This window comes from Chelonia mydas, chromosome 6 (assembly GCF_015237465.2).
Source record: "Chelonia mydas isolate rCheMyd1 chromosome 6, rCheMyd1.pri.v2, whole genome shotgun sequence".
NCBI classification, from domain to species: domain Eukaryota; kingdom Metazoa; phylum Chordata; order Testudines; family Cheloniidae; genus Chelonia; species Chelonia mydas.
This window is the reverse complement of record NC_051246.2, coordinates 126,159,666-126,187,355: the sequence shown is the minus strand read 5'-3', so window position 1 is coordinate 126,187,355 and position 27,690 is coordinate 126,159,666. Positions and strand designations below refer to the sequence as shown.

Below are 27,690 nucleotides of genomic sequence, written 5' to 3'. Positions count from 1 at the left end.
CTTTCTCTGTGTGTGTGTGTGTGTGTGTGTGTGTATATCTTCTTACTATATGTTCCATTCAATGCATCCGATGAAGTGGGCTGTAGCCCACGAAAGCTTATGCTCAAATAAATTTGTTAGTGTCTAAGGTGCCACAAGTACTCCTGGGTTTGTTGGGGGTTTTTTTGTTGAGGATACAGACTAACACGGCTGCTACTCTGAAACCTGAAATTTAGTCAGTTGGATTTTTCATGGCACGTCATGTATAGTCAGTTTCCCTGTTCCAGAAAAGCCCTTAACTTTTAAGTATGCAAGTAGTCCACTGGGACTACTCAGGTGCTTAAGTTAAGCATGGGCTTAACTGCATTACTGGACTGGGCCCTTAGTCAGTTTCCCCTTTGCTGAAAAGCCTAATAAACATCAGCAGGGGAACAGCAATGCCTTCATAAAACCCTGCTGGGTGATTTTTAAATGCCAGATGATACTGTTTAAAGGGGGCTCTACCAGAAACAGGTTTTGTTTTTTTTTAAATTAAGGCAGATTGTTATAAATATGTCAGGCTAATGTGGCCTTTTTAGCAGTTCTCTGGGACTCCTCATAGCTCTTCAGCTGCATCCAGTCTGCATCTATCATGCACTCCAGTCTTGCAAACCGTTATGCACATAGGTAACTTTACCCCGTGCGTGTTTGCAGGAACGGGGCCTTACTTTCATTAGTGCATGGACGGTTATTTCTCTTTGCCTGTGTGTTAACGTTACAACTTGCAGTCACTGATGTGTTTTGCTGGCAGGTTGTGAGATTTCTCTGTATGTTAAAACTCCAGATGACACCCCCCGAGTGAAAACATGAGTGCACTCGCAAGATAGACTGATTACACGCTTACAGCAGGGTTGAGCCAGTGTTTCCATTTCAAACCTCCCTTTTCAGGAGTTTACATCTCACCTGGTATGAAAGTGCATCAGGATGGAACAGTGTATACAAGCCTTCAGCCCAGCTGGGAGTTCTTTAAACTTTAAATCCTTTACAGAACGGTCAACAATCCGCAGATAAATGAGCTCCTTTCTCACTGTCTCAGCTCGCTTGAAAGTGAACAGAAATGATATGTAACCTTCTATAACACCTGACAAGTGTAAACGGTCACACTGCAGCCATTAACTAATCTCTCATGTGCCACAATAGTAACAATCCCATTTTACACATAAGGAAACTGAGGCAGGAGAGTAGAGTGACTCACCCAAGGCCATACAGTGACTAAGGCAGAGCTCAAGGCTGCCTCTCCCTGGGCTGCTTCCTACCATCCACCTCCCACCCAAAGGCTTGAAATCTGAGGGAAGGTAATAAAGGAAAAGCAAATAACAGCAGCTGCAGCCCCACAAGGCTGAGCAGGCAGGCTCTTCCACCCAGCGAATGGTTTCTGCAGAGCCCTCCCTCAGGAGCTCTCAGGGTGGGTCTCTGCCCTGCTCTCTCTGGCCCCTTCTGAGTTATCTGGTTCCCTTTTAAGCTCCGCCTCCAACTGGAGCCAGCCATGGAGGGGTAGAGGGGTGGAGTTGTCTGGGTCCAGAACTGTTCCTTAACCCCTTCAGTTCTGGTGTGGGGTTTATACACCCCGTCACGGTGCCCCACACTGCACCACTGCTGTACGTCTGTCCTGAACAGAGGCAAGTAGAGCTCTTCACAACGGCTTGTTCATGAAAATGGAAATTTCCATGGGAAATACCCCATGTCGATGCCTTTTGGTGAGGGCAGGGGGGAGGTTCATCGAGAAATGAAAATTTTCAGCAACTATCTCGAATCCTTCTCGGAGCTCTTCCCTGTACCCCTTCAACACGTCAGCGTCCTTTCTGAAGTGTGGCCACCGCAACTGGACGCAGTGTCGCAGTAGCGGCCTCGCTGGTGCCATTTGCAGTGTTAACACCTGCCTGCTTCTACTCAATATGCCCCTGCCTATACTTCCGAGGTTTGCTTTTGCTCTCCAGCCATCGAATCACCCTGGGAAAATCCTCTTCGGTCGCTGTCCACCCTGACCCCAAAGTCCTTTTCTGAATCAGTGCTTTCCAGTAAACAGACTTTAAAAAGAATCAATTGCTCTGAACAGCTAGAACAGAGGAGAGAAGCTGTGAATACATATTGGTTTTAAAGAGGAGCAATTAAAGAGACTGAACTTTAATATAACATTGTGTATTTGGTAGATGTGAATCAACAGAACAGTGACTCGTCCGTGTCAATGGTTTTGCAGTAGCCGTTGAATGTTCAACATGAAAAGGTTAATAAAGATGTAGCCACTGTTGTCCCTGTTGATTGCTGCCCTTATTCTCTTTAACAGAGCTCGCTGGTGTCGGACAACTCCCCGTTTAGCTGAAGAGTAATCGCCTCATTTTCTTAGCCCAGAGTCGCTGCATGTCCCACACAGAATCTAAAAAAAATCACTTCGGAAAGTTGTTTTAGTACAGTGGGGTGTACTTAATGGGCAGAATTGAGCCAACTGGTCTCATAACCAGCTGCTGAAAGGCTTGACGATTACCTTAAAGCGTTGCCAAGGAGCCTAAGGGAGTTAAGCACTCAGTTCACATTGAGTTTTAATGGGATTTGGGTGTTTGACTTTGAAATGGCTAGCTGAAAATGGAAGTAAAAATCTGCTTTTGGGGAGTCAGTCCTATTTCTTGAGCACTAGAATAATCCTGCTGCAACTTTGTGGGTTCCCAAGAGCTTTGTTAAAGGAAAGCACCCGTGCTCGTAGGTGTTTTCTGTCCTTTCTCTTTGTTAAGACGGGGCAATAAACTGTTTGGAAAATGGTCAAGAATAACTGTCTATAGTGGATCACTATATTTCTCTTTGTGAACACTAAGACCTTATCTGCTCAAGGAAAGGTTTGCCAGTACAGCTGTTGGGGTAAATCCTCCGTGTGGAGATGCAGCTTATAAAAGTTCTTTTGCTGGTATAACTATACCCCTTCCCCAAACTACATTGCATCATCAGAAGGACTTTGCTGCATTGACACTGGGGCTTTTTCTGGCGGTTAGGAGCATAGGGTTTTTTTCATACTTAACCAACATAGTTATGCTGGTAAAATGAGATCCACACATGCTTATCTCTGACCATGGATTTCAGACTGAGCTACATCAAAGTGAAGTGCTCAGCTGGTTCTATTTAGATTCTGCTAAATACCTAAGTAGGCTTTCTGTGAGACTGGCCTGCTTCCCTGCCTCAGATGCCAGGGCTCAAGAACGGCCCTTTGCACTGTGATATTTATTCACATTTTACCGCCTGAAAATTGCTTAAATGAAGTGCTTTCCAGGAGCCACACGTTAAGCCACATCTTGCTGCCAGTGAAATAATTGGCTGCTTTCTCGGAGGTGGAGTCTATGGAGAGTGGCCGCATCTCTGCGTACAAATTCTGAATGATTGTTAATGTAAAGATCTCTGTGCAAACTTTCATATCCAGAAAACCTTGTGTACACTGTGAACAATTCATGGAAGAGTCAAACTTAATAAGAATAGAAAATAAAAACACATACCTCCCCACTCCCGTGTTTTAGCCTCTTTTTGGCAGAGGATGTTGTGAAGGACAAGATTAGAACAGGGGTCAAAAAAGAACTAGATAGCCTTTGATGGACCTATCCTCCATGAACCTATTAGTCAGGATGGGCAGGGATGGTGTCCCTAGCCTGTACGCCAGAAGCTGGGGATGGATGACTTGGTGATTACCTGTTCTGTTCATTCCCTCTGGGACACCTGGCAGGAAGACAGGATATTGGGCTAGATGGACCTTTGGTTTGACCCATATGGCCGTTCTTATGTTCTAACTGTGCTATACCCATGTCTTAGTCCAGTGTCTGAAATTTCAGAGGATAAAACCCACTACTCAGCATGAATATAGTCCATAGCCACGTATAATGGCAAATAAATATATAAATAAATACAAATAAATAAATACATATATTTTATATATATAAAATGAAAACTAGCATTAATATAATGTGATCTTCTAGATTTCAGTCTGTAGGGGTGATACATTGTTGGAAAACGGTACCATTTTATTATGTTGGTAGGTCAAATTCTGCCTTGAACTTACCTCTGTGAAACTCCCATTGACTAGTGGGACTGTATGGGTGAACTAAACGGGATTGCTTCCAAGGGCGTTGGTGCAAATTGCCACAGGCATGTCACTGGAGTGGAAGGTCTCTGTCTCTCTCAGGCTTGGTCTGCGCTATGAAGTTCTGCTAGCAGAGCTATAGCTGTTTAGGAGTGTGGAAAAATTCACACACACCCCACACAACAGAGCTGTTGGCACACCCAGGCAGGAAGAAGAGTGCTTTCGCCGCATAGCTAACGTCGGGTGGGGCATTGGTGTTGGGACTGCATCGACAGAAGCATCTGCAGTAAGGGGCTATGCCAGCCTATCACGCACACCGTGGAGCACAACACGCAAGCAGTGCCATGACGCAGCGTGGTGGCCTTCTGCAGCTGAAAAGCAGGTGCACTCCCGGCCTCGAACGTCACCGTCCCTTATTGCTGGTTTTCGGGGACCTAACTTCTTGGCTACAGCAAACATGAATGGAGAAGAGAGCCCGTGCTCGGCATTTCATGCTGTTGGATCCGTTTTTGACGATTCCAGGATCATCTGTCAGATGGTTTGTTGAGGCCCAGCATCCTGCAGCAGAAGTACCAGTGTTCTTCCAGTAATACCCCCGCTATATCTGGCAGCCAGAAGGAATGAAGCAAATGGCAATCCTGCAGGGCAGCGATGTTGTACCTGGTGGTTGGACTGTGCGTCTGGGAGTGGGGAGTGTTGTATTCCCAGCACTGCCTCTTCACCCCTCCAGTCCTGCTTCCACACCTGCAAAATGGGGGTGATCGGTAGCCGCCTGCACCATGGCTGTGATTGTTCAGGGCCGTGGAAGTGCCAAGTGTTTATAATTGAGTAGAAGCCCAAGGTACATGGCTGGCTTGGTTAAACACTGCGTTCTGCGTGGTTTGGAAGGGAGCTCAGCGCCTTTCCACAGCCAGGGTCTGGGCTTTGTGAATGTGCTTTTGCGATCGGGAGGAATTTCAGCCCTGTGTAGGAACAGATCCACTGAGTAATAATAGCCCCCAGCACTTACCATATATAGACCTCTCCATTGGCTAAGCGCTGTGCAAGCCCTGACTAATGAATCCTTGCGACATCCCCCTGTGCTGAGCTCCTGGGAAAACCTGGCCCCAGTTGTGGGAGCTGAACTTTTTGGAAAAGCTGTGGCCTGACCCAAAGCCTGCTGGAGTCGGGGGAGGGGGTGTCTCTCCATCGACTTCGGTGTGCTCTGCACTGGGCCCTGGGTGCTGCCTTGCTCTCCCCTCACCCCAGAGCTTTTAGAAACCTCCCCCGGCAGGTGGTCCCTCTACCCTTGGCAGGAGAGAGGTTTAAGGACACCTGGCACAGGAGAGGGGGAGAGCAGGTCGTCCTTTATAGTGCTAAAGGCCAGGAGAGCCCATTAGATGGGATAGTCTGACCTCGGGGCACAGGCCATGCAGGGGCCTGCAGCAGCCTCTCTCCGACTGAAGATGGGTGGAGGGCGAGGTGCAGACAGCGGTGGGGAAAGGCTGGTGGTTTCCTTCCTATATCTCCGGGGCACTTGGTGCTGCCTCCCCCCTTTCCCTGGCTGTCCTGGAGTGCTGTCCCCTTAGGGATAACAGTCCTACTGGCGTGTTATCCCTAAGGCGGGGGCTGGGTCTGTTTGCTACCATCCAGCCCTGGGCATCTGGAGGTGAAATAAAGCATGCTGAGCCAGGAACTTGCTCTGCAGCACCCCGGGGTGGAGGCTGTTACGCCCCAGTCTGTCTTTAAAACTCTGGACAGTGGATCTGCTTTAATACTTCGCTGTTGCCCCGATTTTGCTTTTTCGGTGCTAAGTAACAGCTCCTTAGCTGTGCGGCGCTAGCAGGAGGAGCTCAGTGGCTTCCCAGTGTTGCCGGTTCAGCCGCAGAACATGGTGACAGCCGGTAGCCGGAAGGATGGCCCAGTAGTTAGGGCAGTAGCCTGTGGCTTAGGAGATTGGGGTTCAGTTCCCTCCTCTGGCACAGACTTCCTGTGTGAGCCTGGGCAAGTCACTTGTTCTCTCTGCTACTGTTCCCCATGGGGATATTAGCCCTGCCCTGCCTCATAGGGGAATGGTGAGATGCTCAGTTATTGTGCAAATGTCTAAGAGCAATAGACTAACAGGTGGTACAATAGATCATAACCCCACATGGAAACCTAACTTTAAAAAAAAAATGGTTACTGGTTTCCTGCCTCTCAGAAGCAGCAGGCCAGTTGGAGGCTGCTGCTTTCATCCCAAGAGCAGGCACTGACCGGTGTCTCTTGATTTTCTTCTAACAGGTGCTGACAAAGAGAGGGAAAGACTACATCTTAAAGCACATTCCAAACATGCACAAAGATCAGTTTGCACTCACGGCCTCCGAAGCACATCTTAAATATATTAAGGAGGCCGTCCGGCTGGATGATGTCGCTGTTCATTACTACAGATTGTACAAGGTAAGAGAGGGTGGCAAATCTGCAGGGCAAACGTTATGTTTTTCATTTGGGGTGCTTTTTATTAAAAAGGACAGCTGCTGAATAATTTCTAGCATGCTTTGGGAAGTGCTGCATTTGAGATGTCACTTGATTATTATCATGGATCAGTCTTAGAGGCAGATCAGTGATGCATTTACCTTCAAGAGGCCGGATATTGCTGCTTTTTATAGTGCTTTTATTTTTAAAAGTTAAGAGGAGACCAGATGAAAAGCAGGCATAATATACCGATGGGATGGGTGAGCTGGATGCTGCGTTGCATTCAAGATTTCTGGGGTAATTTCTCATCCTCCCATGACAAATTTACATTTCTTTCCTCCTGGGAATGAAGCAATTTGTTTGATACGGCCTGATGTTTCACAAGACGTTTTGTAATAGTCCTCACATTAAAGAGAAGAAGTTTGTCTGCTGGAGAGCCGAGTAACAGCAAACTACAAATACAGATATGATGAATTCCAGCAATAGAATGAATTATTAAAGAGGATTCGAATGCTGAATACTATGGAGATGGCATCCGGCTGGAAACAGCTGCGAGATTTATTTTTCCATGTTGTCTGTGCTTGAAATGACCTACTTTTGCTTACCCTCTTTTTCGCTCAATGGGTGAAATAGGAAAGCAGCGTGTATTTTTCCTCCATGTCTCTTCCTTTTCCCCCCGGCGCATTAATAAACACCACCCAGTTGCGCTTCAACAGAGGCCGGCATTAGCTCTGACAGAACCATTCCTAATACTGCTGTGTTAATACACAAGCCATGATTCTCTTCTTGCTTATGCAGCCGTAAATCAGGAGTAACTCCATGAAATGCAGTTACAATGATCTAAAGCCAAGTTAAATGATTGTTCACCTAGGCCCCGATTCAACAGAGCACCGACGTGTGCCTAGGCACATACTTAACTTTAAGCAAGTGCTCTGCCAAAATCAGGGGGTCACTTCACTGAAGTCACTGGACCTGAACTGTTCAATTGAGTTGTTAAGCCTTTTTATTGCACTGTTATTCCAAATCCCCACCTGGGCCTGATTCTGCTCCCCTTGAAGTCCATGGCAAAAGCCCCGTTGACTCCCTTGGAGTGTCAAGCCCCTTTTGTAAATCGGCGACATTCCACTGCCTTCAGCAGAGCCATGCCTACTTCCACCGGCTGCACAGCTGGCCTGTTGCTGGGATAAAAGGATTTCTCCAATGATGGGTTCTTGGGGGCAGTTCTCCTCTCGTCAGCATTCTCTTGCCTGTAAGAGGATTCAGTACGTGTAAATCATTGGAGCATTTGAAATAATGGCCCAGATTATGCATTGTTACATGCCTGGTTTTGGCTTTGCCATGTGAACGTTGGGGGTTGTGGGAGGGGGGGAAACCCTTCCCAAATACCCATCTCTTTAATGAATCTCAAATCCTCTGTTCAGAATGGTAGGGATGGCTCCGCTGTCAGAGCGCTCTGTGTTTGGGGCAAACTCACATCTGGAGCCTCTTACTTTCGCACTCAGGCACATGGGCGTGATGATTACCTGATTTTTGCCTTAGGGCTGGATCATGACCACCCTGCCATTCCCATTCCTTCTCCGCTAAGATAGTGACTTCTGGCTACTCACCTGGTACCCCCTGTTGGGTACAAGTAAGCTGAGAGGGGGCCCCCCATCCCCTTCCATCCATACTCACTGACCAGAATAGCTGGCCAGGTGAATGGGGGTTGGGAGGGGTAACTTGATCCTCCCACCACAGCAAAGGGAAGCCATGGAGGATCCCAGTATCTCGGTCTGCTCCTGGGGCGCTACAGCGATGCACCAGCCCTTACACAGGGCACATTGTAGAGTCATGATCCAGCCCTTGATGCCTGTAACAGTAACTATTCTCAAGCCACGGTCTTTGTGAAACCCTTACGGATGATGCCCGATAATGACATCACACACCTTCCAACACGGGTGTTTGCCTGGATGGATAATGCCTCATGTGTCTTGAATGTCCAGGGTTAACATGCATCAGAGGCTTTTCTAGCCCTGCCTCTGCATGCTCTCCTTCCCTCTTAAGTTTTTGTCTAAACATCAGAAAATGGGTCGTCTTTAAAAATAAAGACAATTGAGCTTCTCTTTTAAAACGTCTTCTGCAGAAACCTAAAGGTTTTTACGGCCCCTCTTCCAGGACTGTCTTTAATTTCTGTCACTTTTCTGTGAGTCCTATTTTTGGGGGTCTGAGTTAAGAAGTTTGCTTAGATTTATTTACATAAAGTGCTTCAAATAAACCCAGCAATTGATGTGCATTTTTAATGACATAACATCTAGTATAGAACATTTGAGACTGTGTTTGTTACTGCACAGCAGATGGAAGCGATTAGAGAAGATACCTACACAGTAGGAGTAGATTTATATACTGTAGATCTTTCAAACACATCCAGTTTTTGGAACAGATGCAGTAGGCTTAAGTGATACAGGAAGTTGTGCGATCTTTGTCTCCAGGTTTCAAAATCTTTCCTGGTAGCAAATGGGAATGCAAAAGTGTTGGCTCAGAAATGCAGAGGAGTTGGGCTTAATATACTGCTATAGAAATCGAAACTAGAAAATGTTTGGGTGGCTTTGACAGGGAGTGTAATGGAATTCTTAATGGGGGTTCTCATGCCTGTATCTGAGAATCGCAGCGCTGTCAAAACTGTGTGTGTATCACCAATTCTAGACCATGTTGTTTATATATAAAATCTCTCTCTCTTTGTCACATTTGTTTGATAGTGCTGTGCTTTTATTTATATCTGTATGGGCCTGATTGTTCAGACATGCCAAGCACCTGCAACTCCATTTGCAGTCGGGAGGAGCAGCGGGTGCCCAGTACCCCCAGTAACTCTCACCCAAATCCTTTTTACGTATTGTATCCAAGAAGCATGAGCCATCCACATGCAATTATTAAACAGCATAATGCTACAGTTATTTCCCACAAAACGACAGCCTCGGCTATTGCCTTTCTTCTCTTCAGGGATCTACTGTATGATTATTTTATATTGAAAATTATTTACTAAAAGCACTGTGGATTTTTTTAGGACAAAAGGGAAATCGAAGCCTCGTTAACCCTTGGGTTGACAACACGGGGCATACAGATCTTTCAGGTACGTAGCTAAATGTATCCCTCAGCCAATTTTTGCTCTCATTTATGCCCTTATATCTTGAGCAGTTCTCACTGAAATCAGGCTGTCTGAAATGAAAATAGTGATACATTTTCCTCTCATGATGACCTCAGGTTTCATGGTCAAGAATTAATGGCTTTTGCTTCACCAGTGGAAGTTGGCCATTTTGACTCCTGTTTATTTTTTAATCATTTCTTTTAAAATCAGAAGTTTCTCAAATACTTTTGAAATTCAACAATCACTGTTTGGGTCAATCATCTAGTAAAAATTAACTGTTAGACACTAACTGTGCTAGAAATGTGCTAAACTGCTAGCCAGTGCCCCAAGGATTGAACTGAGGAATCTCCAGAGCCAACAGCATGAACTAAAGAGTCACAGCTCCCTAGCTGAGATCTGTAACACGGAGGGGGACCTGCAAGACACGCACACGCCAGTAGGTATCATCAACAATTTACAGTGTATTACAGCACTCGGATTTGCACAGACAAACGTCTTCCTGAGCAAATTGCTAAAGGGTGCAAATATTATTAATTGCTTTGACTCTGCAAGATGTCAGCTACAGAAAAGTCATTCAGCAGAATCCTCTTCTCTGAGCTGCACTTTGGATCTGTGTTGGATATTCTGCACGCATTCCAGAGTCTGAGTTTTCATTGATGTCATTGGGATTGGCAGGCAATGAATGAATGCAGAGTAACCTATGTGCATCACAGATAATTTTAGCCTTTGGATGGCTTCATGAAACTTAAGCCATGTCTATACTAGAGACCTTACAGGACAGTGCTTCAAAATTTGAACGTGCTGGGTGAAAGATGTTATCAGCTGTGTTCAGCTTGTTCATAAGTCAGTAAAAGTAATGAATCTGTCTCAGGATTCTTAAACCCCATTCTCTGTGTGCAATTTGTTTCTCAGAATTTAAATGAAGAAAGACAGTTGCTTTATGACTTCCCCTGGACAAACGTGGGAAAACTTGTATTTGTGGTGAGTACAGAACAATCAGGGGTTCGTAACATATGATCTTTCTTTTTTAACAGTGATGTTTCTTTCTATCTTTCATCAGCTTCCCTTTGACCTGCAAACTGCCTATAAGAACATTAGAATGGCCATAGTGGGTCAGATCGATAGTCCACCTGGCCCAGTATGTGTCTTCCGACAGCGGCCAATGCCTGATGCTTCAGAGGCAATGCACATAACAGGGGTATTTATCGAATGATCCATCTTCTGTCATCCACTCCCAGCTTCTGGCAGTCAAAGGTTTAGGACACTCAGAGCATGGAGTTGTGTCCCTGATCATCTTGGCTGATAGCCATTGATGGACCTGTCCCCCATGAACTTATCTAATTCTTTTTTGAGCCCGGTTATACTTTTGGCCTTCACAACATCCCCTGGCAATGAGTTCCACAGATTGGCTGTGCGTTATGTGAAAAAATACTTCCTTTTGTTTGTTTTAAACCTGCTGCCTATAAATTTCATTGGGTGACCCCTGGTTCTTGTGGTATGTGAAGGGGTAAATAGCACTCCCCTCGTCATTTTCTCCACGCCATACATGATTGTATAGATCTCTGCCATATCCACCTTTCGTCGTCTCTTTTCCAAGCTGACCAGTCCCAGTCTTTCTAATCTCTCCTCATAGGGAAGCTGTTCTGTACCCCCTAATCATTTTTGCTTCCGTTTTCTGTACCGTTTCCCATTCAAATGTATCTTTTTTTGAAATGGGGCAACCAGAATTGCACACTGTATTCAAAGTGTGGGCGTACTGTCGACTTATATAGTGTCATTATGACAGTTTGTCTCATTATCCATCCCTTTCCTAATGATTCCTAGCATTCTGTTCACTTTTTTGACTGCTGCTGCAGATTGAGCAGATGTTTTCACTGAACTGTCTGCAATGACTCCAAGATCTTCTGTGAGTGGCAACAGCTCGTTTAGATGCCATCGTTTTATATGTCTAGTTGGAATTATGTTTTCCAATGTGCATTGCTTTGCATTTATCAACGTTGAATTTCATCTGCCATTTTAGTGCCCAGTCACCCAGTTTTATGAGATCCCTTTGTAACTCCTCACAGTCAGCTTTGTACTTAACTGTATATCTGTGACTGTCATATAGCGAGATTCTGATCTCGGTTACATACATGTAACAACACTGAAGACAACCCCTTTCAAAAACCTGAAAACAGTGGAATTACTCCCTGTAATACACCAGTGTATCAGAACCTCGTACAGAAAAAGGCAAATGTTACAGTGCTCTTAGGACAGGGAAGTGAGACTACAAGCTGGGTTGTTATCTGGTGGGTTGTAACAATAGTTTCAATAGAAGGAGCTGGCTGAGCTGGGTGGGAGTCCTGAATATTTTAGACTTAAGATTTTGTGTTCACAATGGCCAAAATGTTCAGAGGCCGGGTGCTCAGCATTGCTGAAAAACAGGCTCTTTAAGGTGTCACAGATTTGGCACCTAAACACTGAGAAACTCCAAATCTCTAGCTACTTTTGACATTTTTGCCCAGATACATTTTTGAGGATACTGCTTCATGGAAACACAATAGCCTGCAAAGTCCTTCATACCTTTTATTAAGCTCTAAGATCATAGATACACTCTGCACCTGATTGGGAAAAGTCTGTTCTGGGTTTTTTAGCCCACCCCCCACTCTGCACTCTAGACCTAGCAACAGCAAGAAGCTAAATCTCAAGTGTGAACTCATTTTGAATTGGAGAGCAATAACGAAATGTTGCTTTGAGGAAAATCAATATGAATAGTCCTGGTTTGATTCTTTTTCCCTATAATGGTACAGGTATGAAAGCAGTTTTAGAAACTCTGCTTTCCTGAAAATTTGCTAGAATCTCTTCCAATCCATCAAGTTGCCTGGTTGCTGGGTATTTAAATGTGAGCATCATAAAGTCAATACAATGTACAGTCAACCTGTGGAACTCATTGTCAGGAGATGTTGTGAAGGCCAAAACTGTAACAGGGTTCCAAAAAGAACTAGATACTTTCCCGGAGGATAGGTCCATCAATGGCTATTAGCCAAGATGGGCAGGGATACAACCCCATGCTCTGAGTGTCCCTAGCCCCTGTTTGCCAGAAGTTGGGAGTGGGTGATGGGATGGATCACTTGACTGCCCGTTCTGTTATTCTCTGTGAAGCACCTGGCATTGACCACTGTCGGAAGACAGGATCCTGGGCTAGATGGACCATTGGCCTGACCCAGCATGGCTGTTCTTATGGTCTTAAAGGGGGAAATAATTCATCCAGAGTAACTCATCTGTTATTTCCTTTAGATCATTACAGCTGAAGCACCAAATAGAATGTACAGGTTGGGAACTTGTTAAACCAGGGCCCACTCTTATTGGAATCATGGCAAAGCTTGCCGTCACACCAAAGAGAGCAGAGTTGGTGGTAGAAAGATTCATAGATGTTAAGCCCGGAAGAGACCATTATAATCCTCTTGTCTAACCTCCTGCCTGACACAGGAGCATTAAGCATCGTCTGTGTATTAAATTGTGTAAATGCATCTGTTTGTTCTCCTGCTGAAGTGTCTCGTGCACTTACTACTTTCCCCCCTGTGAAACTGAATAATTAACTGAAGCCAAACCTCTTGCCCGGTCTTGCCGTGGGAACCTGCCAGCCCTGACACTGGGCATGGATTTTGGCAGTATTGTGTAATGCAGAGCAAACCGTGTTTGTTTCCTATGTTTGTCTCACTGCAAGACAATGTGCCCTGGGGTAACTGATTGTTTTGCTAGTAACTTCAAGGAGTCTTCTTAAATAGAGCAAACTCCCACCATTCCCTCGAAGCTCCCTTTACCTTTCACAAGAGAACAGAGTAATCGGTCTCTGTATTCCAGGCTGGACGCCTCCCTTTACAAACCTTTGCAGTGCAGATACTGATATTTCCTCCTTGCTCCGCACAGGGTAAGAAATTTGAGATTTTGCCGGATGGTTTGCCATCAGCCCGGAAACTCATCTACTATACGGGCTGTCCCATGCGCTCCAGGCACCTCCTGCAGCTTCTCAGCAATAGCCATCGCCTCTACATGAATCTGCAGCCGATCCTGCGGCACGTCCGGAAACTTGAGGAGAATGAAGGTACTCGGCTGTTTTTTAATCAGGCTAGACTGTGTTTTACTGCTCCCCCCCCTTCCTCCCCCGCAGCCTATAACAGTCTGACTCCAAACAGTGGAGCTGCAACCTCTCGTCTGGCTTGAGCTGCTGTCTAGAGCTGGGTGGAGAAAGGCTATTCCAGGTCATGGAGGGAAACCAAGAATTTCAAAATTCTCCATGAAAGTGGATGGAGTCCCTCCCCCCAGCCCCAGGACAGTCCACCTGGTGGGCAGGCCCAGAGCCCGGAGACCACCCAGCCCCGGAGACCACCCAGACCCGGGGCAGGCCCAGAGGTGACCCAGAGCCGCAGACCCTGGAATCCCTGGGGTTCCCAGCCCTGCGGCATTCCAGCTGGCAGGGTTTCAGTGGGTTCTTGGGAGAAATTGGACCACATGTGAGAAACATTCTCATTTCCCTGAACTGGCAAATTCCAATGAGAACAGTGTTTCCTCGGACCCTTTCTGACCAGCTCTCCTGCTGCCCGCGGTTGCAGTTTCATCCCCTGTGGCCTCTAGCAAGGATTCGTGTCAGAGCCTTGGAGCCGAGCTGTTTCCGGCCGAGGACGCTGCTGCGGGGGACTGGAGGGAGTCTCTCTGTGCACCCTCCTCCCGGGCCTGTTCGTTCTGTCCCGCCGTTCGCACCCAGACAGGCTGTGGCCTGTTGCTGCTGGCGGTGGTGCAGCTTGTTTCCAGCCTTCTCAGGCCCCTCTCGTCTCTCCAGACCCTGTAGCGCGTAGACCCTGGGCTGACAGGACTGAGGCCTCCCCCCGAAGAGCCAATGCGTTTTTCAGACAGGAACGTTTTAAAAAAACCCTCGAAATAAACCAATTCCTCGTGGCAAGCGTTGGAGGTGACTGCGTAAAACCGACGAGAAAGAGACACACACCCCCCCGCCCCCCGACAGGACTGAATTGGCACGGTGGCGGTGGCACTGCCATCCGTGCCAGGCCCCAGCGTCTGCTCCTCCAGCACCCATGCTCCTCGGCACGCTCTAGGCGTGAGCAGGCCCCGCTTGCCTTGCTCCTGTGGTTTCCCGCTCTGGCTCACGCGCCGTACAGTTTGTGTGCGCAGGTTTCTGAACGAGTTCCCACCCGCGCTCGGAGGAGGGATTTGGACTGTGGGCTGCTGGGACGGGCAGCTCCCCACCTCCTGGTGCTCTTGAAATCAGGGAAAGTTTCAGCCCCGGCTGTTACTATCAAAGGGGCAAACCCCTCCCTGTGGCCGTGTGAGGGCCAAAAGCAGGCAGAAATGCCATCTCCCCATGGTGCCACAGGGCTAGGAAGTGCAGAGGGAATCCGGAGCCACATCACACCAAGGAGTCAAGCCCCACAACGGAAAGCAGACACCATGGTGATGGGCACGGTCTAGGAGAGCGTGGAGGCAGAGCCTGCGAGTAGGCTGGGAGAGTGCAGGTGTCATAGCCAGTGTGGGTCATGTGAGTCCCCAAGCCGTGGGTTATGATGGGGGATCAGCGCTACTGCCCCTCTATACCCCGTGGGGGTGACGCTGGCCGGCTTGCACAGCAGATAGACAGATTGGGGCTGGCGATTCAGCCCCGCCCCCTGCACCGTTGCGTGCCCAGAGCCGTTTCCCTGGACTCCATGCTGTTTGCCAGCACTTGGACCAAATGGCAGAGAGCTGTGTGTAGACATGCATGAGCCTTTGCTGTACAGCAGATGGCATTGGCAGGGCGCAGTCAAGTTTGCAGTTCCAGCATGAGAAGGGCAACTGATCCCCTTGTGTCACGGCCCGAGTTCCCCAGTGCACTCGGCCTCTGGCCAGCCGCGCCGCTTTTTCCAGCGAAAGGCAGCCGGGCAAGGAGCCGGGCTTTGCCCTGAAACTCAGCCTGCCTTCAGTTTCCCCAATCCTGAAGTCACGTCCGCGCGAATGGTTTGAATTTACCCTGGCACACTGTGGTGCCACTAAAAATCCCTTCCACCTCCACCCGAGGGGCTGTCTGGGGACCCGTGTTGTGCAGCGTGTTCCCAGTCAGAGCCTGGCCGGACGCAGCCTGCAGCTCGCTTAGATCAAGAATGTGTTCCCTGCGGGAAATCTGCATGCCGTTGTTTGTGTGGGCTGAGCGTCAGCAGACCAGGCTGGGCGATAACCACGCCGGAGGCAGATGCTGGCCTACTGATAAGGCCCCTGGCCATCGGAGGAGTCAGGAGGAGGCCCTGTGCTGTGATAAACACAACCATAATTAGATAGCTGCACTGCATCAATAAGGCCTGACTGGGCCTTAATGCACTGCAGGGTGGGATTGTGCATCAGGGTCCCGGGATTACAGGGGAGGGTGCACCCTGCATGGTCCTGTGTAGCTGGTATTTCACAGGCTGGGGGTGGGGCTGGTTCTGGCTCCGTCTCCCTCTCCTGGCCCCCTTTTTGGGGATGATCAGCCCCAGGGGTGCTGGGAGGGAGCAGTGTCAGTGCTCCCTTGCACTGCCTGACCCAAGGCAGTCTATAACTACCAGGGAGGGCTCAGGCCCTGCCGGGGTTGGGGCTGTGCACCCCCTTGTGGGGGGAGGGAGAGAAAGGGGTGTCCGAATTACAACCTGGGGAGGGAGTGCCCCTGCCATCATGCCTGCGGGGCAGCCGGTCCCCACTTGTGTGCTCAGCCAGTTGCTCTGAGGGCCATGGTCCTGTCTTCTGGGATGCTGGGGAGCCTGTCCCCGCACCACTGACAGCTCAGGGGCTGCAGGGTTGCCTAGCAGCTGCCCAAAGGCAGGAGACACACGGGGTGGGGAGGAGAGGGAACAAGCAGCTTCTTGTCCCCAGGCCCAATCTGGCCCAGAGTCGGTACGCATCCCGGGTGCATTGGCACCCCTCGCAGCCCGCCAGGCTCCCATGGGGGAGTGACCATGCTGCTGGCTTGCCTTGCAGAGAAGAAGCAGTACCGGGAGTCTTACATCAGCGACACCGTGGACCTGGACATGGACCAGCTGGAGAAACGCTCCCGAGCCAGCGGGAGCAGCGCGGGCAGCGCCAAGCACAAGCGCCTCTCGCGGCACTCCACGACCAGCCATAGCAGCTCCCACACCTCCGGCATCGAGGCGGACACCAAGCCCAGGGAGATGGGGCCGGAGGACAGCTTCTTGGGCACCGCTGTGCACCGCAAACTGAAAACCTGCAGCTCCATGACCAGCCACGGCAGCTCCCACACCTCCGGGGTGGAGAGCGGTGGGAAGGACCGGCTGGAGGAGGACTCTCAGGATGATGGTAAGCCGAGCGGATGGCTTCCGTTCCACGTGCACTCTCTGCAGTCTGTCTCGCGGGCTGCTGAGTTGCAATAGATCTGGCACCAAACCGTCGGGGTTATTGCGTTCCACCCGTGCACAGCTGAGCTTCTGAAATAGGCTCTGCGTAGGAAAGAATAGATTTCTAGGTTAGACGGATATGTCAGTGCTCCTGGCAGTGAAAACGCTTTCAGTGTTGTTCCTGCTCCAAGCAGCTCGTCCTCATCAGTCTAGTACCCCAGGCTGAAATCGCTCGGGAGGATGCTGGAGACACCGGGGGAAAGAATCAGGGCTGTGCCATGAGAATCCTGAGCCTCGCTGTTGCATCGCAGCATCCAGTCAGAAGCAGTCATGGTGCTGAATATTGCTGGTAGGATGGAGTGCTGGCCAAAGACAGCCAGGAGGCAAATGATTTCCCCCGCGTGTCACCCCAGACATCGCTTTCCAGCATCACAATGTGGGTGATTGGGCCCCTGGGAGTCTGTCCGCACTGGAGCTTAGAGGTGGGTAGACAGACACGCTAGAGGGGAGCAAACTAGTGCACTAAAAACAGCAGTGTGGACATTGTGGCACAGGCAGTTGCCCGGGCTAGCCACCAGAGCTTGAATCCAGGCCGTTGGGCAAGCTTGGACTTGTGACCGCCCATACCACAACGGTCACGCTGCTATTTTTAGCGCGCTAGCTTGAGCTGAGCTAGTGTGGGTCTGTCTACCTGGGCTAGGAACAACACCTGCCGGTTGCTGTGTGGATGTACCCTCAGCTCATTAGTGCAGCACCTAGCAACCATGTGGCTTAGACCTGTAGGTGCGACCGTAACACACATAACAGATGATCATTTTCTCAAGCATTTCTGCAGTCGTGACTGGCATTCAGTGCTGCTTTTTAGGACTCAAGAATTATCTTTATGCGGCAGCTGCTGGCCAGTAGGGACAAACCATTGTATAGCGCCGAGAGCCTCTGGATTTTTTTTCTGGCACTCTTTCCATGTTAGAAAATAATTCAATCTTTGCTTCCTCTTCGGCTTCAGAAATAGAAATGCTGGTGGATGACCCCCGGGAGCTGGAGCAGACAAATGAGTCGCCCCTCGAGGTTAGCCCAGACATGTGTATCTACATCACTGAGGATATGCTGACATCACGGAAGTTTAACGGACACTCGGGTAAAATGCCACGGGGAAATGCCTGACCTTGCTTTCTATGATGGTGGGGGAAATCACTAAGAGCACATAGGCGGAAGTGCTGGGGATGAGAAGCAATACGAAAAAGGGTCATCTTGACAAATGCCACAACAGAGCTGAAGTCAGATTTTTCAGGAGGTCAGATCCCCATGAATTTACCTTCAGGTGTGAGATAAAAGCACAAAGTGGGACAGTCTACTAGATTGCTTTTGGGGGAGGGGGTCAATAGCAGGATTTCCAGCTCCCTTCATCTCCTTTTCTTTGTGTGGCAGCATTGGGTTCGATGGTGCAAATGCCAGTTTTAATTTTGAGTCAAGTGAAACTTGCCTAAGGCAACCACTCACGGGACCAGCAACGAGGAGTTTGCACAGTAGCAATGGGTCAAACTAAAGATCAGATGAATGTGTACTGGAAACCATGGTGATGCTTTAAGATAAGGGATTGCCAGGAGTGGGAGGATCTTAAAAGCACATTTCACTTCGGTAGCTTGTAATAAACGTATCTTTTTATCAGTACATCTAGGATGAAATTCACCTCTTTGCAGGGGGCTGCAGAAAGTCTACATACCATATCACTTCAGTCCCACCTAATCCCTCCAAATAAAGCTTTATGCACACAGGTGAATTTCATATAGAGTAAAAATAGACATACTGAGCCAGATTCAGTCCTAGTGTAAGTATCTCTCACTCCTTTGGAGCTATTGGAAGTTTAGCCCACTTACACGATGCAGAATTCGGCCCAACAGACCGTCCCAATTGTTTTTCTTGAGTCCAAGAGTTGAGGAACAAAACATGTCATATCCTCAGAACCTGAGGTGTGCGTTTGCCCAGCTCTGTTTCGTGCACAGCTGCCCAATTGCATGTGTAATTTCAGTAATCACATGCAGATCCTGTCTATATGAGCATGCACTTTACCATGGTGCAGACGCAAATAGTGGTGCAGATGCACATGTCCGGAGTTATGGAAAATCTGACCCATTTACTTATGTAAAGTGGGTTCTTAGGTGATGTAATCAGTTGAGCCAAAGGCTATTTGTTTGGAGGATTTTACTTTTCTATGAGCCATTCCCATTTTGAAGGACACCATCGACTTGAAATCTAGACCTTTTCAGAAATAAGTTGGAAGAAGATGCAGGCTCTGCACCTGCCCTGGAAGGCCTCTGGCAATCGCTGTCATTCTGCAATCCCATTTTCCTTTTATTAAGTGGGGTTTTCACTCCTTTGTTGCTGGGTGACAGGCCCACAATTGAATGGAGATTTACTGGCTGTCCGGGGGAAATGGTGAAACTGACTCTATGCACAAGGCCACTAAAGGCACATACTGGAAAAAATAGAGGAATCAGCTCTTTCTCTAGTCTCTTGTAGCTGTAGCAGCTGTAGGTGTTGCGTGTAACAATCGCAGATGAAACCTTGTCAGACAAAATTGTGATTTGTGTCTAAATATCCTTTTAGTCTCTTAATTTGTGAGAGATTAAAAACAAATTCCGTTGCTTTCAGAATTATTAGCACCAGTTCTAATGATCTTTACACAGTGCCCTTTCTTCTTTCATCTAGATAGAAAGTAAAACCTCTCTTGTAAACGGTGCTGTTAAACTGACCTGCATGGTGGTTTTGCCATTTTGGCCTTCACTCCAAATGAAGATACTTAAACACATTTTGTCTCCATTTTCATAGTTTTCCTTGATCTCGCTTCCCTTTCCCATCTTCACTCAAAGGACAGGAACGCTTCAGCACTTCTCCTCTGTCAGCTTCACCATTCTTTCAGCAGCACGTTGTCAGATGAAGGCCACCCTGCCCTCTAGAGAGACTGTATCAGTGAACTGCCGCTATGCACTGGGACCCTGACCCAGGCATGTCAGGATTTGTACTTCAGATTTTTGCGGCACGCCTAGAAAAGGAGAAATTCCTATTCCTAAGTACTAATCACATTTCAGCTTCTCACTGGGTGCAAGAGGTTATGGGGAGGGTTTATAACTGCTAAAGATTAGGTCGCTGTAATGGTTACAATAACACCTGATGCATTCTTAAGGTGAGAAAACCGTGGACTGAAGTTTGTAGTTCCAGCACTGTAAAGTGAACACCGTTAGCCCATCAGCATACAAACAGATAGGGCCAGATCCTGAGCAGGTGTAAATCAGTGAAGCTCTGATGGAGTCTCCTGGCATTGTCATCCCAGTTTTCTCCCTCAGTCCCAGGCCACCTATAAACCATAGGAGGAATCCTGGCCTCGCTGAAGTCGATGACAAAACTCCTACCAACCTCAGTGGAACCCTTCGCCTTGGGGCTCCGTTGGAGCATCAGTATAGTGCCAGAGATACAGGGGTTCATTCCTGTATTTTCTTACTTCAGGAATAATCAGAAATTGGCTTTGTTTATGTTTTGCATAGGAGTTTATTAAAAGATACAGACTCAGTTTCAATAATCTCAGCTTTCGACTGTGGCTAGAGAAGCAACTCAAGGAGCCAAATTCGGAGGCAGGAAGTATCATGAACTCTTTATAGTTAGTTTCTCTACGTGCTTCTGAAATGCTCTCTGCTCCGCTGATGGGAGTCATATCTGCTGAGGAGCTGGAGAAAGACACAAGTTAAAGTGGGGCGGGAAAACCTCAGCCTCTTGCATCTTTCTTGTGGCCTTTTAATGTGTAACTGACAATTGCTTGGACCTACATACACAGTGACGTCGTGTGCGTAAGCAGAGGAGTCCAAGATTAATGTAAAGGGATCTAACATACTCAGCATCTCTGAATTTGGTCCTGTGTGCCTGAGGAGGCTAAATTGGCGTAACATACATGTTGAAGAGACACCAGTGCAGACTCCCTCTAGATTAATTTATGAATATGGCCCCGAGTAACTAAAGAGGATCTCTTTTGATGTGACAAAATGTTGATACCAAGTACTTCATCTGTGCAATTTTAAATGTGGCTTCCGCAAGGTAACTTAACCAGGCAGCAACGTATCCTGGCAACCCAGAAGGTGACTCTAAATCACTCCAGACTTTAGATCTGTTTCTTTCCTTGTTTCCTAATTCAGGGTTAATCGTAAAGGAAGTGAGCTCATCCACATCCAGCTCTTCAGAAACAGTGGTGAGACTTCGTGGTCAAAGCAGCGACTCGTTGCCTCAGGTGTGCATGCATTGAGACTTCAGACATACGGCTAGATCTAAAGCAAATGACGTGTCTTGATTAGACATGGAAAAACCAATCGGGGGGGGGGAAGCCATCCAGTACCTTGCTCCAAACTCATATGGAATTTCTGAGAGATTAGGTAAATTTTAGCTTTTGGGGGTGAAAAAACATATTTCCTTTTTGCAAACCTGGGCCTTTTGAAAGCAAACAGCAGGGAGGGCCTTTTCCCATTGCATTTCTCACCACGTCAGAAACAGGGAATGCTAGAAACCTTACAAGAACATCAGATCAAATCTCCAGATCCCAGAGACTTTAATAGATTGGAATACACCAGCCCTATATCCCGGTGCTTTATCCAAACCAAACCCACAGCCCTTCTGAGGTAACTCATCACTAATCTTGATCCCGAATGTTGGTGTGTTACAATGCCCAGGAAAGTTTCCTTTGTCCAGAGACATACGGCAGTATGGGCTCCAACAATGTCACTTAACACCCCAGCATCACCCATATCCTGCTTTCACTTTGTCTGCAGAGACGATTCCAAGGACCACAGCGATGTAGCTACCACAGGAATGTCTGCTTGAGCTGGAAATTACACCTTCCGCTCCAGAATAGACGTACACTAACTCACAATGCTGGCTCTGACTTGTTTGCTCTCCTGAATGACTGTACCAGACTAAGTTATCACTGTCTAGAGATGGGTCCAAACCAAGATCCCAGATCTAGGGGTTATTTGAAATCCAACCCCACATCTGGATTTGAATTGGACAGCTGGCCCCTATCTTTATAATGGGTCCAGACACCTAAAGTGAGATCTTGACCCTACTGAAGTCAGTGGGGGTTTTGCCAGTGACTTTATAGTAAGATCAGAATTTGACCCCTGAATTTTGCTGACTTGGCACCTAACTGCTGTTTTTGCCTTTAAAAATCTCCCCCTCAGTCCCTGGTCACACTCACCATATCTCCGTATATGTAACGGGAGAGTTATATTTAGGATGAGCGAAGACCATCAAGTGCATAATGGCGCTGCCTGGCTGCCATACAGGTGCACCAGTGATGTAATTTTTAGATTGACAACTGATGCCTGCTAACGCTCTTCCTGTAATCTTCTCTTCTGTACAGACCGCCTGCAGAAAACCAAAGACTTCCTCCGACCGGCACAGCTTAAGCCTGGATGACATCCGGCTTTACCAAAAAGACTTCTTGCAGCTAGCGGACACTGCTCAGAGCTACACGTTTGGCTGTGGCCACGAACTGGATGAAGACGGTCTCTATTGTAACAGCTGCTTGGCTCAGCAGTGTATCAATATCCAAGACAGTTTCCCAGTCAAAAGAACGAGCAAATACTTCTCTTTGGATCTGACCCATGATGAAGTTCCAGAGTTCGTTGTTTAAGCCCCACAGCTGTATTGTGGCTGGACTGGCTACCTGCACTATTAGAAAGACTTGAAATCTATTGATATTTCCTTGAAATGTGTCTGGTGCCATATGGTTTTTCCTTCTGCCTACACACCTGGCCCTTTGCTACTACAAATCAAGGCTTTAGCTACCACTGCACTTTGAGTAGTACCCAGGCAGTAGGGATAGAGATTGTGTGGCATGACCGAGCCCTGTCTAGGTTAATCAGTCAGAGGGAGAGAGGAATTCTCTTTCTTATTTGGAAGTAGTTGGTGCAAAATACTGATGATCTTATTTCAGTTTGGAGAAGCACGACATCGTTTCTTTATTTAACCTAATCAAAGATAATCCTACGTTCTTATTCCTGCCTCAGGAAGGCTCTTGAGTCTGGTCGGGTTTGTCTTTTTTTGGTTTTGGGGGTTTTTTTGTTTAGGTTTTTTTTTTTTTCTTTTCCTAAAGATGCCATTGCCTCTTGTTGTATAGCCATCGCTTTAGCTTCTGTAGATGCTAAAAAGAAAACGTCACTCCCTTCGTTGTGTTCTGTCAGGCCAAAGAAATGTAAATATCCTAAATGCCAGTATCAAGAAGATGAGATTTAAGCAATAACTAGACAAGAAACGCTATGCATGTTCCTAATACCGTGGAAACCCGTGAGTTCAGTTGCAGTTGACGTATTGTGTGATCCCAGTTCTTCCAAAAATGTCCTTTGGAATCTGGTTCCAAACAGAGCTTTTGTTCAGCATTTTGTAAAGTTTACAAAAATCAGATTGATGTTACATGGGAACTTAGAAAGCTTCTAAACTTCTTCTTTATTTTAAAGAAAAATGAAAAATAACAGATCATATATAATGTAGCAATAATGTTTGCTGACCAAAGTACCTTAAATATATATAATATACATATATAAAATTCTATATATGTTTATATATGTTTGGATCTTTATAGACCCTTTTTATTTTTATTCTAAAATACTTTTTATACCAAGAATATGCTTCCTTCCTTTAATAATACGTATAGACAATCGTTTTTTGTTGTTTTTTCTAACACGAACTGTCTGGAAGGTGAAAAAATACTTTCCTGTTGCAAATAATATGTATGCAACTGCATTGTTAGCATGATTGTTTTCAGTTAACATAGTTTTGTTGTTCTTTTAAATAAGGCTTTCCACGCATCATTAAATACTTTACCATTTAAATAGTTCTGATGAAAGGAGGAAGATGTTCTATCAGAAATGCGACAGGTGCAGCTTTCGAGATGGAGTGTCCTAATGACATTAACATGAACAGGTGTCATGATAATTTTACAATCAGTAAATATGGGGCAAAGCATTACAGCAACTAATATTTACAGCACAATGCCTCTTTTTAAAGGACCTATTTTTAATTAGGATTTAGTATTTTACAGCCATAGTTTACCATATTTTGATTATATCATATTTTTAACTGGAAACTTTTCTTAACAAAATGGTTATTTTATAAATAAGGAGTGTGATATTTTTATAAGAAATGCGGGTGTGTTTTTGGTAACAAAAAGGACTTTAGAGTTTTGGCGCAGGGCACCGTAATCAGTGTTATCGCTATATGGGAGACAGTGTTATAGAGCAAATAACGAACACTGCAAAATTTGCTACAGCATTGCTGCCTGATACATATTTTTTTTTGCTAGAAAATGGGCCAGGGTTTCCATAAACACTGGCTACTTTTCATCACTCTGCTGCCAAGTTTGTGAGGGCTTTACGTTGCCTGAGTGGGGGAGAGCATTCAGGACATACCAGTGAATGTTGCCCATTATGTATAACAACATCAGTGTTTGCATTGTGTGTAAGATATATGTAGCCAATTGCTGCCATGGTACTGTCTAGCCAGTGCAGGGAGAGCGAGCAGTGAAGCATGCAGGCGCATCAATAGGGGGCAGCATTCGGTGGCACCCAGCACCTCACTGCAGGGTGCTGTGCAATAGGATCACCCGCCGTCTGCTGGCCGACGCTTCCTGCAGGTGATAGGAGATGCACCGATTAGCTGCGGCATTAGACTCGCACCGCTATGCTCGAGACCATCCCTGGTGCCGGGCATCTCTCTCGCTAGCAATGGAGAGGTTCTGCATCAGTTGAAAGCGGTTTTCCCTTCCACATCAGCACAAGCCAAAACTAGATCTAACTTGGCCATGTGCAAAGTCTCCCAGCCTTAAAAGTCCACCTCGCTGGCGCTGGAGTTTCTTCCCTCTCTGCTGAGTCACGCTGAGTTCCTGCACCAAAGATGATCCCCTCCTGCAGAGCAAGCAGAATTTTCAGGTTCTAGGGTTGTATCTCTGGGGATGACCACAGATCTATATACATGGATGTGTTTGATATATACGCTATATATACGCACACACAGTGTCTATACAACATATATAATATACACAGCTATATCACAGTGCAGTTATCAAAGTTCAACTGTCGAAAATGGAAAAGAAAAATTATTCTGAATTCACAGGGTCAGATTTTTTTTTCTTGCCAACTGATTGGATAAGCCAAGTTTCTGTGGTCAAAAGGATTGTACGAAATACCTGCTCCTCTGTCCGTTTATTCCCCAGTGGTGGTGTGCAATATGTAAGGTTTCCCTCCTACTCATCTTCACGCGTTCATTGTTGGCAAACCCGTTTTTCTTGAAATGGTATGTGCTGTGTGTTGGTATGACCCTGGCCAAACTGAAAATTGTAAAGCACCCATATCATTGAAGAGACCCCAACATGATATGAGCCCTATTTGTTCTTGTTATTTATTTTGTTAAAATATAGGGGGAAGAATGTAATTAAAGGATTAATTATGCAAATAGTGCTTTATGCCATCGAGAAAGCGGGCTACTCCAGATCCTGCAATCCAGTCTGTACAAGACAGACCTTTTGCAATCATGCAGAGCCCTAAAATTGTTCATGGGTTTCCATGAGGGTCTGCTGATCTGGACCCAATTGTAGGATCGGGGCCTTTTGCTTTATACTCCAACCAAAAAGTCTGAAATCATTCATGTGGTTCCGCAGACATGGTGGTTTTGCTCAAGTTGTGTTCTACTTGGATTCATAAGTAGTTAACTTACATGAATAGACAGCATTGACCCATAACAAGACACGTCATTGCTTTTGTCATAATACTCATAATTTGTTGCAAATTGATCTTTGTAATGTGGGGTGCTGGCAGTTGAAAAGGCAATATCTTGTATTCTACACTTGGTACTAGAAAGCTGTATGATATAAAGTTATTTATTCTGCATCGGTTAGAAATCCCCAAATGGTCAACGTCCGGATTTGGTGTCTGTTGCCTTCTGACATTTACACTGATACGTTTGCAATAATGAGCTATATGCATGCACAAACTAAATAATCCTTTCTGTGAAAGGATCTTCGTGTCACGACCATACGAGAAAGGGAGCGTGCGTGTGGAAACATAGCGGAATTATTTTGTTACATTGAAGTTTGTTATGTGCCTTTCATGGTACAGTTAGAGATTACAATAAAGTTACAGTTGTTTGCATTACTATGAGTCTTGACAATATAAAAAATGTTTTAACTAATTGTTGAAGTTTTGTGAGTTCTTCAATGAGAGTATTGCAGCGAAATTATCCTTCATGCAAGAACGGCTGAGGCCAATACTGGAATCCTGCATTCAGTTCTGGTGCCCACATTTTTAAAAGGATGTTGAAAAATGGAAGAGGATGCAGAGAAGCTCCACAAGAATAGAGTTCTCAAAAAAAAAAAATGCCTTACAGTGAGAGAGAGAGAGAGAGAGAGAGGAGACCTGATTACAAGGTATCAATAAAGTTCTGTAGCTGATGTCATACAGGACATCAGACTAGATGATCCCAATGGTCCCTTCTGACCTTGGAATCCATGAAGATATTGGGCTCTAAAGGGTTCTGTAATCTAGCAGAGAGAGGCAAAGCAAGAACCAACAGCTGAATGGTAAAGCCAGACAAATTCAAAATAGAAATAAGGTCCAGCGTTTTTAACTGTGAGGGTGATTAACCACGGGAACAAGCTACCAAGGGAAGTGGTGGATTCTCCGTTCTGTGGTGTCTTCAAAATTGGATGTCTTCCTGGAAGAGATGCTTTAACCAAACACAAGTTATTGGACTCAATAGAGGGTAATGGTGAAATTCTCTAGTCTGTCATACACGGGGGGTCAAATGAGAGGAGGTCTCTTCTAATCTTAAAATCTGTGAATCATCTACAAAATCCTTTGGTGGTTACATCTGTGTAACGTTGAGCTTCTTAGAGTAGATATTTCCTTTGGCTTACAGATTCCTTCTTCAGTAATTCTGATCATCTGCTCTGACACCTGCGGGAGTGGGTAGGTTCCTTCAGATTGAACATAAATGACATTTCAACCAATCAAACATCTTATGCCAGTGCTGAGAACTCCTGGTGCATGATTTATTGAAGTACTCCCATCGCATCAGATAATGTCGGGGTGGGGTGGGGGGATGGCTTATGGGGTAGCAGGTGTGTTGTCATGTGATGTACCCCATTTGATTGAGGAACAGAGAAATGTCTCCAGAGCAAAGGTCATTTAAGTAGAGGTCACCACAGCGCCAGATGTATGCTGTGTCAGGTCAGCACTTCAGAAGGGGCAGATAGCAATGACTGGGCCTATGGCTATCTGTGGTTCTTGGCCACATTACCACAGTGTCTCAGCACCTCACCATCTGTCATCCTCACAACTCCCCCTCTCCACGCGAGGAGGGCAAAACTATTATCCCCGTTGTCTAGGGAAACAGGCACAGACCAACTAAGGCCCAGATGCTCAAAGATACATGGGTGCCGAAGTCAACAGGATGGGAGTTAGGTGCTGAGAGACCTTTGAGGAGCTGGGCCTAAATCAAATGACTTGCCAGAGGTCATGCAAGATGCCAGCAACAGAACAGGGATTTGAGCCCTCCTGAGGCCCAGGCTAGTGGTCTAACTGCAGCCCGCCCGCTCTGTCTGTATCGCTCTGTTTTAGTGTGTGCGCTCCTTTCTTCCACAGACTGAGAACAATGCTCCATGCCCCTTTGAACAGCCTCCG

At 46.6% G+C, this 27,690-nt stretch overlaps 1 protein-coding gene across 12 annotated transcripts in view; it reads left to right on the top strand.

The window, feature by feature from the left end:
• FRMD6 (FERM domain containing 6) overlaps positions 1-26,200 on the top strand; it is a 75,220-nt gene extending 49,020 nt beyond the window's left edge. For 10 of the 12 annotated variants that reach the window (XM_037901324.2, XM_037901325.2, XM_037901319.2 and 7 more), the window contains 8 exons: positions 6,332-6,487; positions 9,543-9,608; positions 10,536-10,604; positions 13,533-13,707; positions 16,602-16,937; positions 17,982-18,113; positions 21,160-21,251; positions 22,377-26,200. In XM_037901324.2, coding sequence (XP_037757252.1) covers positions 6,332-6,487; positions 9,543-9,608; positions 10,536-10,604; positions 13,533-13,707; positions 16,602-16,937; positions 17,982-18,113; positions 21,160-21,251; positions 22,377-22,649 — 1,299 coding nt within the window. In that variant the 3' untranslated portion in view covers positions 22,650-26,200. The remainder of the gene's footprint in view (positions 1-6,331; positions 6,488-9,542; positions 9,609-10,535; positions 10,605-13,532; positions 13,708-16,601; positions 16,938-17,981; positions 18,114-21,159; positions 21,252-22,376) is intronic. The other 2 variants (XM_043549840.1, XM_043549839.1) reach the window with 2 other exon arrangements.
• Positions 26,201-27,690: the final 1,490 nt, after the last annotated feature.